At 42.2% G+C, this 18,057-nt stretch overlaps 1 protein-coding gene across 1 annotated transcript; it reads left to right on the plus strand.

Annotated features, from left to right (window-relative positions):
• The first annotated feature begins 307 nt into the window (after window positions 1–307).
• LOC139322848 (vomeronasal type-2 receptor 26-like) lies at window positions 308–17,900 on the plus strand. The gene is made up of 6 exons (XM_070952096.1): window positions 308–445; window positions 10,442–10,559; window positions 11,150–12,024; window positions 14,437–14,595; window positions 17,229–17,408; window positions 17,652–17,900. Exons 1-6 carry the CDS (start codon window positions 308–310, stop codon window positions 17,898–17,900), a joined length of 1,719 nt encoding a protein of 572 aa, XP_070808197.1.
• The last annotated feature ends 157 nt before the right edge of the window (window positions 17,901–18,057 follow it).

Genomic DNA, 18,057 nt, shown 5'->3' on the forward strand with positions numbered 1-18,057 from the left:
GTTGCCATACCTCAGCCAATTTCCATATTTGTGTAACTGATCATTGATTTTGGATCAATGTTGGCTTAAGGCTCAGTAGGCTTCTGAAGGATTATATATTTTAAAAAGTATTTGTTGTTTCTGTTGATTATAATAGGTTTTTTTTTTTAACAATAGGGATACTTATAGTTTTCCATATGGCTTACGATTAATTTTCACCATTCAAGTGATCAACAAGAATTCCCAGCTCCTGCACAATCTCACACTTGGCTACAATATCCATGACAACTATTTGAGCCCTTTACGCACTTCAGATGCCTTGCTGGACATGCTCTCCACTGGAGAAGCCAATGTCCCCAACTACGGCTGTGGAAGGAAGGAGAACCTTCTGGCTCTGATTGATAGAGCTGACAGGGACATCTCAATTCAGATGTCAACATTAGGAGGCACCTACAAAGTCCCACAGGTTTGTGTGTGTTTTTCTCCATCTGGTAAAGTAAGTGGTGGGTGGTGGTGGGTGAGCAATAGATGCAATCATGTCTTCTCCATAGAATCCAAGAGCTGCTTTTCTCCATATTAGCAAAAATGTCAAAGTTTTTACCCCATTAGTTTCATGTTGAGATTAATCATAAAAGGCCTGAAATGCAAGCAATACATTTCCTGGAGAAGACATTCTACCAACTATTTAACTGATCAAAAAATATCCTTAGTTGTTGGGGCCTCTATTGGCATCTTCATTTTCACACATAAATGATGCCTGCCCTATCCAGTCAGATTGAAGTTGGCAATAGTAGCATTTTAACTATCTAAAAATTGGAATAAAAAGGACTTTAGAAATTATAGACCAAACAGACTACCAGATATTGTGGCTAAAATTTATGTCTTGATCGTCTTAATTAAACTTAAGAAAAATGCATTCCTGCAGAAGAAGCAGAAGGTTTTAGGTAGAGTTAAAAAGCTATATAGATTTTATAAGAAATAATGCATAAGTTAATAATCTAATATTGGCAACAAATTTGTCTTGAAATATCTAATCTATATCAGTGAGGTAAAACAAGATTTGCAGGCTTTCTAGATGTTAGTGCAGCATTTGACTCAATAAACAGAGAAATATGATGGAGAAAATTGATTGCCCTCAAAATGGAGCTCAGCCTGTTGGCCCTGATCCAAGCCCTTGTTTGAGAGGGAGGTTTGGGCTCAATGGAGCCATGAGAAGAAGGATCTATGCTTACCAAGGGGGAAGGGAAAGATGCATATTTGAACCCTTGTTATTCAGTATAGATATGAATGACTTACTATGAGTAATGAAGGATTCAAAAACAGATTATAAATAAACGTTATTTCATTCTTTGACAAAAATTACTAAATTAGTGGACTAGCAAAATGCAGTGCATGTAGTATACAGTACTTGGATTTCAGAAAGGCTTTGACAAAGTAAACCATAACCTATTTCTCGGGAAGCTGAAAATATGTGGGATAGACAGCATCACCCCCAGATGGGCTCAGTCTGTGGTCCTCAATGGAACTACATCTACATGGAGGGAAATAAGCAGTGAGGGACACCAAGGCTCCATTTTAGGCCCAGTACTCTTCAACATCTTCAGAAATTATCTAGATGAGGAAATAGAAGGGGAATTCATCAAACTTGCAGACGAAACTGAAGTGTCAGGAATAGCCAAAACCCCAGAAGATAGGCTCAAGGTCAGTGGTGGGTTGTTACCGGTTCGCCCCAGATCAGGTGAACTGGGAGCAGCGGCAGAGGAGGCTCCACCCACCTGCCTGGACGTCTCTGAGCATGTGCATAAGCATCGTGAGCGCGCGTGCCCCCACGAGCAAACCGGTAGCGGTCGAAATTGAAACCCATTACTGCTCAAGATCCAGATGGATCTAGATAGACTTGAACCCTAGGCCCATCTAACAAAAGGAATTCAATGTAGAGAAAAGTAAGATTTTACACTTAGGCAAGAAAAACCAAATGTACACTTACAGATGAGGTGAAACCTGGCTCAATAGCAGTAACTGTGAGAGGGATCTTGGAGTCCTAGTGGACAATCACTTAAATATGAGCCAGCGATGTGTGGCAGCAGCTAAAAAAAGTCAGTGCAATCCTAGGCTGCATCAACGGAGGGATAGACTCAAGGTTTACATGAAGTATTGGTACCGCTTTATAATTCCTTGGCAAGACCACGCTTGGAATAGTGCATTAATTTTGGTCACCATATTATAAAAAAGATGTAGAGACTCTGGAAAGAGTGCAGAAAAAAGGAACTAAAGGAATCAAAGGTCTGCAAACTAAAACATATGAAGAGCAGTTGCAGGAATTCAGTAAGTCTAGTCTAGTGAAAAGGACTAGGGGTGACATCATAGCAGTGTACCAATATCTGAGGGGCTGCCACAAAGAAGAGGGGGTCATCTTATTTTCCAAAGCAACCAGAAAGCAAGACAAGAAAAAATGGATAGAAACTAATCAAGGAGAGAAACAACCTAGAACTGAGGAGAACTTCCCTAACAGTGAGGAATGGAACTTCTCGCCTTCAGAACTTGTGGTTGCTCCATCACTGAAATCTCTTAAGAAGAAACTGGACAGCCACTTCTCTGGAATAGTATAGATTCTCCTGCTTGAGCCAGGGGTTGGACTAGAAGACCTCCAAGGTCCCTTCCAACCCTTTTATTTTGTTATAAGTTCTGTTATAGGTACACACGTTTAATTCCTATTGGAATACACTGATTTACACTGATAATGTGATATTATCATACTTACATATTGGATCGCATATGCTGTGAAGACTTGGATCCTTGTGCCATAATAATTATCTGATAATTAATAAATCAAGTTCAAAAGTTATGGTCTTTGGGAAATGACATCCTAGCCATAAATGGTCAGCCAATACAACAAGTAACACCTTTCCTTGCCTGGGGTAGTTTTGTCTGAGACTGAATCTTGGCTCCCTCATCATAAAAGGAGCTCAGTTAGAGAAAGGGCATGGGTGAAACTGGTGTTTAAATGAAAACCTCAAAGCTCTCCAGCTTCCTCAGTCCTGATTATTAAAGTATCTGAGGCCATGGTTTTCCCCATGTTCTTATATCAATCTGATCTTTGGGGCTCAGAGTTGTTTTGGGAATTTTCACAATTTCTGCTTGGTCAAAAATCAGAAAATATGGATGTTGGCATAAAATTTAATCTATGGAAACTCACCGACTCTGTTGTGGCTGTTAGAACGGACAAAATTTCAATTAAAGACCTCTTGGATTATACAACAGATAAATCATGTTAGCAGCTGAGGTCTCCCTGTTTCTTGTATAATTGGAGAAGAAGTGAAAAAGATTCCTCCACAAAGAATCTGGGATATAGAAGCAGAAAAAGATGCAGCAATTCCCAAAAATTATAATAGGCTCTTTATTGGAATAGAATCCTTCAGTTGGCATTTGCACATGTTAATCTAATTGCGATAAATTGTAGGGGTGAGACAGTAATATGATTTACATTTTATTTATTTTTAGTTTATTATTTTCCACTTTTATTATAAAATCTTGCTAATATTCTGTCTTTAACATTTTAAACAGTGACTAATTAACAAAGTATTCTAATACATTCATGAGAACCAGGTTGGATTTATTAAAATCAAATCCTTTGGATTTGATCCGACCCCAAATATAACACAGCATTCTTCATTGCCTTTTTAGGTAAATCTTGAAACTGCTTCACAGGCTCTGAGTGATAAAAATAAATTTCCTTTTTTCCACCGGATGGTCCCCAAAGAAGGTATCCTGTACCCAGTAATTGTCCAACTGCTCCTCCATTTCAGATGGACCTTGATTGGCCTCTTTGCTTCAGATACGGAAAATGGAGAGTATTTCATGAGGACTTTCCCTCCTATGCTTGTCAGGAATGGAATTTATGCGGTTATATCACAACGATTCTCAACAACTGGACATACAGCACTCCTGGGGGATGCCCTCTCTAAGTGGAAACAAGTCAACGTTTTTGTTCACTTCATAGAAAACAATTCCATTTCAGAGAGAATCCTTCCTTTCCATGAAACACTTATGCGTTTGCCAGGACCCATTGAAGGGAAAGTCTGGATCCTCACAAATTTTATACTGTATACAATACACAAGCGCAGACTTCTCAAATACGTCCATAGTATTTGGAACTTTGGTTATCTGACAAAGAAAAGGCCAATGGATGATGCTTTTGAACCCCTTTTCTTTGTGGAACAAAAGTTTCAAGATCATTATTTTCTCTGTTCTCTTTCAAAGAATGTCTTTTCTTTCAAAGGCCGCAGAAGATGCACCCAGAAAGCCCCACTGGAGACCCAGGAGAAAAGGAACAGAAGAAGGATCACAAATTACTATCACTATTACAGTATCATTCAGACTCTGGTCCAGGCCTTGAATGCTGCATATTCCTCCAGATTGAGGAGGAGAAGGAAGGAGGGTGAAAAGATGTTGGGGTCTCCAAGGCTGCAGCCCTGGCAGGTATGGGGTCCTGATATGGATCCATTAATCTTGGTTCTTTTGGAGAAGGAATCCATAGGAGAAGGAGGGGAACCATCTCAACAGATCTGGCCAATTTAATTACTCACGGAATAATGGTTCCAAAGAGTAGATACCATGGCATTTTTATATTTTGCACTGCTAATTTGAAAATGCTGTATTTTTAAAATGAATTCTCGTATGTCTGGGTTTGTGATTAGCATCGTGGAATTTCACCTTTGTTCCGTCCCCACTGCAGGTGGGTCTGTATGCAGATCAACAGGCAGCTGAATCCCCCTATTCTCCTCCAATGAAAGGGACCCTGGCGTGGATCTGAATGTTTCATTGGGGGAAAAGGGCACGGAGAAACTGAGGAAGTGCAAAGAGTGAGAATCAAATATAAATAGGAGATAGGCAGCATTAACTAACAGCCAACAAAGAAGCAGCTGGAACCTCTCCAGGGATGCTCCGTGTGAGGGACAGAGGCCTCCAGATGACCATGTGTCTCGGTCAAACCGGCTGCTTCCGTCTTCTCCAAAGGCTGAGAGAAAAGGGAGTCTGGCTTCAGACCATACAGTTAGGCTTATCTGCCCCCGGCCACTAGGTGGGGCTAGAGCAACAACAGCACAATAGATACATGTTGTGGCATGACAACCTTTATAAATTTGGAGGAGACCCTGAGACCATCTAGCCCAACCCCTCCTTTCTGCAGGAATCCCAGTTAAAGCTTCTCTAACTGATGGCTGCTCAGTCTCTGCATTCAGATAATGCATGAAGAGGAGACCGAACTTCTCTGCTTAACTGGCTCAGCTCTAAAACAGCTCATCCTTTTATCATTTTTTTTTCTTTCGTTCAGCTAAAATCTCCTCTCTTGCAATTGAATTCATTTTTCCATGTCTGACACTCTGGAATAATAGTGAGCAGATCTTACGCTCATGTGTAACCTGTGTCAGTGATTGGAAGAGGGCTGCATCCTCCCTTCTCCAAGCGAGAGATTGTGTCAGTTGGAAAAGGGGCTCCCAGACTCCTCCTGATCTTCAGTTCTTCCCCTTGTTGTCTTTCCTCAAGGCTAAGAGCAGCTCTTTTCATCTCTTCCTTGGCTTATTTGTCCTTCCCTGAAGTTCACATAGATTTTGTGCAAATTCTCCTCCAGGCTTGGTGCCTGCAAGGGGACCTGGTCCTTGAGTTGGGGTCTCCCCAAACCACAACGTTCACTTCCTGAGATTCTTATGGCTGCATTTGCCTTCTTTCCATGAACATCTCCCTGCTGACTCGTGTTCTGTTTCCAGTTAACTATGATTTTGAGATCATTTTCACAAACATACATATCAAGTTTGGTATCCCTCATCTTTCTTCCAGTCCATCATTCATGTTCTTATATGAGACTCTATTGTTAGTCAAGTCCTAGTTGCTAAAAATCAGATATTATTCTACTGCTTTTTATTTATGCACTGTGTGCTAATCATAAATATTGTTTCTGGAAACTTGATATTCCTCTTATTAAATTTTATTTTATTCAAAAAGTAAAATACGAATTTTGGGAAATAAAACTATTACAAACACAAGACAAAACTAGACAAAACATTTTTTAAAAAATGTGCATTAAAAACAGACAAAAACATGCATATTGTCCCCTCCCAGTTGAATACAATACAACAATAATAGTTTCCTCCCTTTGCAAAATAGGCCCACAATTATAAACTACACATCTATTTGCAACTAGTTGACTTGTCATCGATCTGCTGTATATAAAAAACGTAGTTAACAGGCAATCCAACAATAAAGTTAAATTTCAAAACTTCAAAATGGTCTGTTATCTGCTGTTGTAATGGTCACCAACTGGTGGTCCGTGAGAAAATTTTGGTGGTCTGCAGAAAAATTATTTGCATTTTTCATATTGCACTAAATTGTGTCCTCAAACTACAGCCCCTGGGCCAGATACGTGCAATGAACGTTTGTGTTGCTGCAGAGAGTCTCCCCCTTTGGGGTCTTCTTGTGTGGGTCGCAGGGGGGAAAGAAATTCCGACTTGGGGTCTGCTTCAGCCTCCTGGTGCGGGTTTTGGCCGAAGATTGGAGGGAAGTGCTACTAGTGACGAAGAGTCGGAGGGTCTTGTTCTCATTTACTTGAATTTCTAATTCACCCTGTTTATTCCTCATACTCTGTGCATGGATGTATAGACAATTGAGTCCATTTTGATTGACCCTGTGTTTACTGTCTACATAACCTGTGGTGTGCCTGACTGCCCCTACTTTCTTGCCACCTGTTTGATTAGTGCACATGGTATGGCACTCACTATTTAGTACTTGGTTTTGCTTGACAGCAAGGTTGATAATCTTACCCATACAAACATCTATGTTACATGCACTGATAACCCTTTTAATTTTAGATTGCTGGGGACAGAAATGTTCTGTATCAATTAATTCTCTGTCCCCGCTGTTCAGTTTAAATGTTTATCCAGAAAATCTGTGAATTTATTGCTAAGTAACTCAGTCTCTTTCTTTTTCTTTTTTAAAATTCTTATTGGTTTTACCACAACAACACAAAGCACAAACACATGATATGTGTTTCTTTTTACGTATCAGTTTTGTTCCTCTTACTTTCTACTATATATATTCCCTGTTTTTCCCATCCTTTATTATCATTATCTTTATCGTCCCTTTAATTTTAATTTTCTTCATTTACAATGTTTTGCACACTTGACACCTTCTTCTCTCAGTCCCTTTCTTTGATGGATACAAACCATCTCTTTTGTACAGTTTTTCATTGGACAAGCTGCAGACATCACAACTAATAAAACCTTCCCTTTTACATCACTCCTTTAGCTACACATTAAACTCCGCTACACGCTGGCCTTTCCCTTTTTGTTCCTTATAAACCTCTGAAAAGATAAGCCTACAACCTATACTACTAAGTTTGTACCCCAAGCTCTGGAAATCATTCTGCACAGAAAGTACATCCTTTTGGGACAGATCATTTGTGCCAAGATGTATAGTAGCATCAACATCACACTTACTGGCATTCTTGACTATCTTGTCTCTGCTGGCAGTAGCACCTGGCAGACACCTGACCTCTTTCAAAACCTCTATATCTTTTCCTAAATTTACATCCCTTACCATTGAATCACCAACCAGAAGGTGGCTTCTCTTTTTGGATACCACACTCTTCTTGTGTGACTGATGTGTAACACCTGATTCACACTTTCCCCTGTCCAAAGTAAGTTCTTCATCTCGGACCACGATCCCCTGCTTATTTGAGTTATCATTATCACAACTACCTTGACCTGTCACCTTAGTGTCCCTATTAAGGTCAGCAAGGGCACTGTATCTGCTATGCTGGGACACAGCGAAAGCTTTGGGTTTCAGCTCTCACCCTGCCAGATCCCACGGGGTTGTCCATACTGCCCTTCTCCTGCAGGGTCCTGGTGGTAGAAGGGACTGATAGCGCAGCAGCTCAATAGAGTGGAATGGCTGAATTGGGCACCTAATTTCTGCTTAGAGAGCACAGATTAGAGATTCTAGATAGGTAATCTGTCCATGTAGACTAGTAATTTGTTTACAAAGAGGACAGTATCCAAATTTGAAGAGTACTGAGTAAGACAGCTGCAAAACAAATATTGCACTGAAGTAAGCCAGTTATTTTGAAATAAAATAAAATCACAATCTGCCTGCTGCCACCAGTAGCCTCCCACTGGCTGGTACGCTCTCATAGAGGGGCTCCTCCAGGTGCCGTCGGCCAAACAATGCCGACTGGTGGCCCCCAGGGGGAGAGCCTTCTCTGTGGGGGCACCTACTATCTGGAATGAGCTCCCCCCGGAGATACAGAGGATCCCGGATCTGGGTATCTTCCGTCGCGCTCTCAAGACCTTTTTATTCCATCAGGCTGGCCTGGCATAATTTTTCCCTTTCCCCCCTTTTTAAAACACAAATTTTAATTCGTTTTTAATTTATTGGGGTGTTTTAAATCTGTCTTCGGCCAAATTGTTTAATTCGGTTTTATTCTGTTTTTAAATTTTGTATTTATGTGTTTTTATTTTGTGGCTGTTCACCGCCCTGAGTCCTTCGGGAGTAGGGCGGTATATAAATCAAATAAACTAAACAATCTCAAGTGCACTAACCCTGAATGTATTATTGCTATTTTTGGTTTATAGTTATATGATATGCACACCGTTAGGCGCACAGACCACTACCTTTGTCCTCTGTACTCCCTCTCAGTCTCCCCCACTCACAGCCAGCAGCTCCTCCCAGCAGCCTCTGGGAAGTTAAAATGCAGTAGAGGCGTTTCAGATAAGAGGGGCGAATCCTGCAGCTGCATAATGGGAGAGAAAGAAACTCAGGAAGGATCCTCCTTGCTAACTTTTCAGGCTGAGAAAAGAGTTGGTGGGAGATTTTTTCTTTCAGATCTGCAAAATTTTGTTAATGTTGCATTGCAATCAAGTAGAATTAGCACATCTGGAGGTGTTTTCCATCAGGATGATCAGGGAGAAGATTAGCCAGACAACTTTCTTCTTGATAAACCCATGCTTTCTGGGAATCAGCCTGTTGGTTTCAAAGAGTTTATGAATCATCCTTTTTTTCCCCTTTGTTCATTTTATTTGTCATCTGCTCTAGAATGTCCCCTATAATTGACCAATTGTGTCAATTATATTTTCTCTATATTTTGTCAGTATATGATTGACAAATCTTTCTCAAACTTTTTCATTCACTTATGAAGATAATTGCAGTATTTGTATCCTATTTAACCATATTTGTAGAAGAAAGATTCAATGTGGGATAAGAAACAAAGTTTTCTGTTTTTCAAATTCCTGGATGTTCCCATTCTAGTTTCATCCCTTTCTGGAGAAGAATGAATTTTGGAATATTTCTGACAGAAAACTGTACTTGAACCAAAATGGAGAGATAATGGCAGATCTGGGCATTAATAGCTTCTTGGTTCTCCCCAGGGAGGATTTCAGGAGAGATACTTTGGCGTATTTTCAAAGACAGAGACTTATTATCAACCAATATGTTCTTTCACGGCTAAAGTTGCTCAATAAGGTGAGATAAATTTTGCCGTCTTTTCTCTGTTTTCCAAAGCCTGAGGTCCCATTTCAAGTGGAGAAAGCCTATAGTCTCCAGGGTGGTTGGCCTTCCATGCCAGTTGGTGTCATCTAATGGAAATTCTTCAACAGACAGGACCTAAATGGAGTGGCTTTGCCACTCTTTCAAGATCTTACTTCTCAGAAGTTTCTTTCTTCATCATAGTTTTTTTTCTACATTAAAAAAAAACAAATGGAATAAAAGTTTCCTAAAATTTTTATAGTAAACTTTATTTTCAGTTTTAATATGAATATATCATCATACTTAAATCTTTTTTCAATTCCATCCCTCTAGTGTCAGCACTCCAAACTATGATTTCCCCAGCACTGACATGAATGAGTGGGAAAGAGCCTGTTAGAAGCAGTAGCTTGACTTTTCACCCAGTTCTTTCCTCCCGGCAAATAACGTCACCTAGGTGATGGGAGAAGGGGGGAAATTCCTGTGACTTGAAGTAACTGAGATGGAAGATGGACTTGGAAGATGGCCAATGAGACACTGAGATTTGAGGAACGGAAAGGGAGGGGTTTGGGATCAGAGGATCAGTTTCGGCTGCAAATGAGTTCAGGACTAGATCGTTATTCTTCAATAAATAATAGATTTCATCAAAGACTTTGTGTTTGAGAATGAAATTTATTTGAGATAACATCGGAACCTGACATCTAGATTTTATTAAATAAAAAAGTACTTTACTGTAATGTTAAATTCGAAAAGCAAAAGGGAGGAACTAAATGAAGAATCTGCCAGTTGTTTTACCTCCTGCATCTGTTTAGGAGTAGTCAGAGATTTCATATTTACCTCAGGGAAGACCAGAGGCTACTTGTCTCCATCCATTTCTTCCTCCGTTTTCCATGGATGGAGAGTCCTAACATCTTTTCTTTGGCATTCCTTTTCTTCTGCTCAGTCTCTGCCTCAGTCCAAATGTGTGGAAAGTTGTCATCCTGGATTTGTCAAGAGGGCTCGAGAAGGAGAGCCAGTTTGCTGCTATGACTGCATTCCTTGTCCGGAGGGGACCTTCTCCACTCAGGAAGGTGGGTGACACTGTGGAAAATGGGAGGCTTTGTGGAAATGGATCCCTCCAGAACCTTTTCATGAAAGTGCAAGCTAAAAGACAGATTGAAGTAAACTTGGTGTTTTATTTTTAACCTGCACAATTTCTTATCTAAAACGAAGTAAATCAAAAAGACTTTGAAGAAGGGGCTGGGAAGAGATGGGATGAGGGGGTGGGGAGTGGACTAGATGACCTACAATGTCTCCTCCAACTCTGTTAATCTGTAATCTGTATATTGGATCCTCCCCTTGAGGATCACTGAGAAGGTGTCACTGGTCCATAATGTGGTGCTGTGGGTAGTTATGGGGGGAACTCATTACACAAATAGTCTGCCAGTCATGATCAATCAATCAATCAGAGTAGAACTGGAAGGAACCTTAGCGGTCTTTTAGTCCTATCCCCTGCTCAAGCAGGAGACCCTATACTGTTTCAAAGGAGTGACTGTTTAATAAACTTGTTAAGAAATACTCCTTGGAAAATGCCTGTGGTATCAGCTGTATCCAAAGAAGGTGTTTTATGTAAGATAAAAGGACAGAATATTAAAGAAATATTGCTTTTTTGCTTTCTCAGATACCGAAAAATGCACCAAGTGTCCAGATGATAAATACCCAAATGAGTACAGAGTCCAATGTATCCCCAAAGTTATAACTTTCCTGTCTTTTGAAGAACATCTGGGCATCATCCTAGTCTCTTTTGCTCTATTCTTCCTCCTAACCACAGGCCTTGTTTTAATCATCTTCATTAAATACAGAGAAACTCCCATTGTCAAAGCCAACAACCGGGACCTCTCCTACATCCTCCTGGTCTCCCTCCAGCTTTGCTTCCTGTCTCCTTTTCTCTTCATTGGTCAACCAAGGAAAGCCACCTGCCTTCTCCGACAAACGGTTTTCAGCCTCATCTTCTCAGTTGCCATTTCTTCTCTCTTAGCCAAAACCATCACAGTGGTGCTGGCTTTCCTGGCCACAAAACCAGGAAACCGAATGAAGAGATGGTTGGGGAAGAGCTTGGCCAACTCCATCATCCTTTCTTCTTCTGCTGCCCAAATTGTCATCTGCTCAATCTGGCTGGGACTTTCTCCCCCCTTCCCTGACTCTGACCTCCACTCCCAACCTGGAGAGATCATCCTGCAATGCAACGAAGGGGCCGTTGTCATGTTCTACGTCACTCTCAGCTACATGGGCTTCCTGGCTGCCATCTGCTTCACGGTGGCTTTCCTGGCCAGGAATCTGCCTGGGGCCTTCAACGAAGCCAAGCTGATCACCTTCAGCATGCTGGTCTTCTGCAGTGTCTGGGTGACTTTTGTGCCCACCTACCTGAGCACCAAAGGGAAATCTATGGTGGCTGTGCAGGTCTTCTCCATCCTGGCCTCCAGTGCTGGTCTGCTGGGCTGCATCTTCATCCCGAAGTGCTACATTATCCTTCTGAGGCCAGACCTGAACACAAAGGAGCAGCTCACAGGCAGAACAAATATAAAAACATGAGATATAACACCATTATGATATTGGAAGAATTGTTAAGTTTTCTTTTATTTGAAAGGTTATATTAATTCTTTCCATTTAGATAATATGCAGGAAAAGAAAAACATGTCTATATGTTTCAAAATAGGAAATTGTTGAATTACTGGAATTCTTGCAGCTCCCTTTCCTTTCAGCTCAATAAATCATGCTAAAGAGAACTCTGTGAAAGTCATTCAGAGGAATTTGCTGTTCAGCAACAGCTACTGAATGTGACACCTTGTTAAAAAATAATGTGGGCCCTTGTTCCTACTGACAGCAGCTTAAAGTGTGTGTGATAGAGAGTGAGCAGGGAAAGAGGTCAGAAGGAAGCTGTGGGAAACAAGCATCAGCCTGGTTGCCTGATCACCTCTGTGAGAATGCTGGAATGACGTGAAATGCCATGTTTGACTGGGTCTCAACTGGGGAGGGAAATGAAATTTCCTCATAAAAATCTCCTTTTTTTTTTTTTTAATTTGATTTATATGCCGCCCTTCTCCGAAGACTCAGGGTGGCTTACAATGTGCTCAGCAATAGCCTTCATCCTTTTGTATATTTATACAAAGTCAGCTTATTGCCCCCACAACTGGGTCCTCATTTCACCTACCTTAGAAAGGATGGAAGGCTGAGTCAACCTTGAGCCTTGGCGAGATTCGAACCCTGCAGTAATTGCAGGCAGCTGGTCTTAATAAGCTTAATAACAGGGTGCTTTAAACCCCTGTACCACCAAGGCTCTGTCTTTGCAGAAAGTGTTCAGCAGAAGAGCTTCTGGGATTTCAGTTTGGGATTTGTTTTTATTTTGGTGTGTACTTCACACCAAAATAATAATAAATAAATAAAGTAAATAAAAAATAAAGTGTATAAAGAACTTTCCACTGTATTTCTTTCTTTCTTTCACCAACCAGAAAAATAACATAGCAGTATTCAGGCCCTTTAATTTCCCACTCTACAATTTCTACGTAAAGCATTTTCTCTGCTCCTCTTCCAAGCTTTGCTTGTCTGTGAAGGGCTGGAGAAGATGTCCAGAGAAAGGGACCTTGAGACTCTCCCCAGGAGGAGGTTGAGGGGATCCTGTCTAAAGGCAGTCGCATCACTGACCAGGTCACAAATGTTCAATGCTGTGTATTCATCCAGGTCCAAGAAGGGGAATGGGGGGGGGGGGGGCGACTTCCAGGTTTCTAGGAAGAGGCACCCATGGAAGCTGTTCTGCTTTCCAACCACAGAAAATGCTAATCAATTGGGAATCAATGTTTAGGTTTCAGAATGGCTCCTAATTGCAAACAGGATCCCTTTGCAAATTCTATTTTAAGGAGATAAGAAAAGATCTGATGGAGCAGACGAAGATCAGTCTAAGATTCACAGTAACCACACAGAGGCCTCTGGTTCTCCCACAGGCAGAAGAAGGCAGAGATTTATGGCTTTGCCCAACATGGAACAGGTGTTTTCCCACAATTTCACTTTCCTCCATCACACCACACAATATTGGACACTCAGCCATCTCACACTCTAGGAATCCCTAATTCTGGTATCCTACATTAATCTGAGAAAATGTTCCTAGTTCTACACTTCCAATAAGTACTAAGGTGGGACTGGAACTCAAGAATCTCCTGGTGATAGGCCCAAAGTCATCCAGGAAGTTTTCTCACCTAAGGGAGGATTAGAACTCAGAGCTTCCTGTATGTTGGCTGAAACTCACCCAGCTGGCTTTCATGCCTAAGGCAAGACTAGAACTCAGTCCCCTGATGATTGTCTCAAAGTCATCCATTTGGCTTTTATTTTGGATACATCTACCTAACCCCTCAGCTCCCTCATAATTCATCCCCCCAGTTCTCCTTTCTAGCCAAGGTGGACGTATTAATGTCCCTCATCCAGATAAGAAACATGTACACAATTGACTGCAATAAACCAGAAACACAGGGACCCTCCTCAGCACCTTCAAAGGCCTTGGAGGTCTTTTGGGGAAGGGGTTCACACCACAACCTCATAGGTGGGAATGTCAAAGGGTTCCCACCCCACCAAGTACATCCACACAACCAGAGGAAAGGCCACCACTTCTTCCAAACAATATGCTAGGTGTAAAATAATGGCAAAAAATAAGTTTGCACCATCCACTACACTGATGGCACCTCCAAGATCTCAGCTGCTGACCTGACAGAACATCATTTATTTAATAAACTAATGAACCTCAAAATGGAAAGGAGCTGAGTGTCCTACATGAACACAGGAGGATAACAAATAGAGTGATAAAGTGGTCAAACTTTGGTCAACTCCATCATCCTTTCTTCTTCTGCTATGCAAATTGTCATCTGCTCCACGTGGCTGGGAGTTTCTCCCCCCTTCCCTGACTCTGACCTCCACTCCCAGCCTGGAGAGATCATCCTGCAATGCAACGAAGGGGCTGTTGTCATGTTGTACGTCACCCTCAGCTACATAACCACAGGCCTTGTTTTAATCATCTTCATTAAATACAGAGAAACTCCCATTGTCAAAGCCAACAACCGGGACCTCTCCTACATCCTCCTGGTCTCCCTCCAGCTTTGCTTCCTGTCTCCTTTTCTCTTCATTGGTCAACCAAGGAAAGCCACCTGCCTTCTCCGACAAACGGTTTTCAGCCTCATCTTCTCAGTTGCCATTTCTTCTCTCTTAGCCAAAACCATCACAGTGGTGCTGGCTTTCCTGGCCACAAAACCAGGAAACCGAATGAAGAGATGGTTGGGGAAGAGCTTGGCCAACTCCATCATCCTTTCTTCTTCTGCTGCCCAAATTGTCATCTGCTCAATCTGGCTGGGACTTTCTCCCCCCTTCCCTGACTCTGACCTCCACTCCCAACCTGGAGAGATCATCCTGCAATGCAACGAAGGGGCCGTTGTCATGTTCTACGTCACTCTCAGCTACATGGGCTTCCTGGCTGCCATCTGCTTCACGGTGGCTTTCCTGGCCAGGAATCTGCCTGGGGCCTTCAACGAAGCCAAGCTGATCACCTTCAGCATGCTGGTCTTCTGCAGTGTCTGGGTGACTTTTGTGCCCACCTACCTGAGCACCAAAGGGAAATCCATGGTGGCTGTGCAGGTCTTCTCCATCCTGGCCTCCAGTGCTGGTCTGCTGGGCTGCATCTTCATCCCCAAGTGCTACATTATAATTCTGAGGCCAGATCTCAACACAAAGGAGCAGCTGTCGACCAGAATAAAAATATGAGACAGAAAAATATCAACTTTTAACATGTTCCACAGTCCAAATGTAGAAAATGCTCCAAGATGTTCTGCATGCATGAGTGGGCCAACTGTTTTTCTTGAAATAAATAAAGGGTGTATGGAATTGTGAGGAGACAAATTTCTTGGAGAAATGGGAGCATGTTAGCAAGACAGAAATATAGAAGGAATGTATGGAGCAATGTTGATGCCCTCATTTCTCAGTGCATTTCACTCAAACTGCTGTGGCAACACAACTGAGATGTTTTTTTTTATTTACACAATAACACTTTCTTGAGAGTAGCAACAATACAAGAGTGTGATGGTTACTTGAGTCTTGCTAATTATGAATATTCATGCTTACATCATCTATTGAATGAAATATGCATATGTATGATTGTCATTTTCTCCTCCTTTCCTGGAATGTATAAATATGAGTGCATCCTTTTGTCTGTAAATTTTCCTCCCACTATTGTATGGAGGGAAATTCCTCCAGTGGACACTGAATAAATAATAACTGCACTGAGCCTGGATTATTGGTTTTTTTGGGTCCTGCATTTGATTCCACAGAAACTGGTGTCAGGAGTTCACAATCTTCGATCTGCCACCAGGGACAACTGCTGGACCACCCCTGTAGGATGTGTGTTGTGAGATTGATCCCATAACCCTTCCCACTGTCACTTAAAAGCCCCATTTAGGAGTGTGTGAGAGGCCACAGTCTGTGTCTAAGTGTCTCTTGTGGCTGGGAAAGTTTGTGGGGAGTTTGTGGTCCCTTCCATCCCAATTCTCAGCCACCCTGGCCCTGCTGTGACCTCAGCTGAGCAATGTCTGGAGGTGTCCAAGAACTGAGGGGGAATTTGGCTTTGAGGGAGGGGGGTCAGAGTGACCTTTCCATGTCACAGAATGGAGACTCACCTGGAGGCTCTGTGCAAACTCCCTTTTTCCTATTTTCTGAATAGAAGAATTGCCTGAGCTGATCCTAGGCAGGGAGGGAAGTGGATGATGGGGCTCAGGCAGACTCTGATTGGGGAAGGAATCTTTCCTGAAGAAACAGAGAAACCTGCTGGGTCCCAGGGCTGGGAGTGGGTCCGATGCCCCCACTGGTGCCCCCAAAAGCTGTAAAAAAAAGAGTGAGTGAAATTGGAAGGGATGATAAAAAAAAAAACCTCTTCCCCTTGTGAGAAGAGAAATTCCTGTATCTGCCCAAGGCTTAGACAGATTCCATGCAAACAGAAGCAGGAAAGTGAGTTTTTATTTTTGTTAGATTTTTTTTCCAGTGTTTTATTATTTTTTCAAATAACTAAAGGAGGCGAACATGTCCAACTTATCTTCTTCTTCCTCTTTTCCCCACAACAATAATCCTGTGATTATTCTTTCTCTAAATAGCTCAAGGCAGTGAACATACTGAAGACTCCTTCGTCCTCAAAACAAAATGCTTATGAGGTAGGTCCAAGCTGAGAGGGAGGGACTGGCCCAAGGTCACCCACCAGGCTTTCGTGCCTTGGATGGGACTGGTAAGTACTTGGAGGGGGGAACTTTCCTAATCCAAATGGTCACACACACACCCTTTCCCTGTGATCAGAAGCCCCCTAGCAGTGCCAGAGATGGCCAAATTGGTTGATAGCTGATTCTGACTCCTTTGGAGAGTTTTGATAGACGATAGGCCTCAAATTGGAGCCAGAATCAAATGGGAAGTCAGGATAGTTTGAAAAGAGATCAGTTGTGATGGATTATGTCAGTGTTTCTCAAGATGGGCCACTTGAAGGCATCTGTGGATTTAAGGCTGATTAACAAAATGTCCCCTGAACTGAGAGAGGAAGTGACTGTCCATTTTTCTCCATTTTTCAAACAGGTCAGCACCAGGGTAGAAACGGCCCTATCCTTGGGGTATCCTTTGGGTATCTCTCAGTGAGCAGTGATGTCCTCCATCTCCAGATTAACCATCTGAGAGATTTCTTTGACTTTCAGATCCAGGAATTCAAGAAAGACAAACATCAGATGGAAGAGCAGCACAGTTGTCTCAAGCAGACTGTGGATCAACTTCAGACCACAACAGAAGACCTGCAGAAAACTCTGCTGGAGAACAAAGGAAGGTTGGACCATGCCAACATGATGATCCACCAGTTAGAGCTAGAGAACAAATTTTTGGTGAAACACACTGAAGAACTCTAGAAAGAAATGTCTGAGGTTACTAGCCAAGTAGACTTCCTCAAATTGCAGAAGGCTGCCTTAGAACCTTTGAGAAACTCCTCAAAGAGGTCTAGAACCTTCTTGAGAATTTAAGAAGCACCTCTAGAGTCTTCAGCATGGACTGGCTAAGAGAGACCAAAGTTCCACTTTGTGGAGAAAAGCCACTCCAGCCAACTGAAGCAGACAGTCACCCCTCTTCAGAATGTGAGGGAAAATGAGAAGAAGCACATCAACAATCTGCATCAGAAGCAGACCTGTGCTTACCAGGCCACAACGGAAGACCAGCAGAAAACTCTGGAGGACAACAGAGAAGGAGTGAACCATGTCAGAATGGTGATCCAAGAATTAGAGCTGCAGAAGAGATGTTTGGAGAAAGATAGTGAAGATCTCCACAGGGAGGTCACCAGCCAAGTGGGCTTCTTCAGAAATGACGTTGGCACTCCTGAGTGACCAGCACATGGGACAACTTTGCTGACACTCTCTCCCCATACCTGGAATGGAGGAATGGCAGCCTTTTACCAATTTGAGAAAGAAAAATGATTCTTCACCTCCCTTCCCTTGACTTGCCACCCAGTGTGCCAGGGGAGGCATGCGAGCCCCACCCTTA

Source organism: Pituophis catenifer, unplaced genomic scaffold (assembly GCF_029215685.1).
Source record: "Pituophis catenifer annectens isolate HBS135680 unplaced genomic scaffold, rPitCat1.0.hap2 SCAF_11, whole genome shotgun sequence".
Lineage (NCBI taxonomy): Eukaryota > Metazoa > Chordata > Lepidosauria > Squamata > Colubridae > Pituophis > Pituophis catenifer.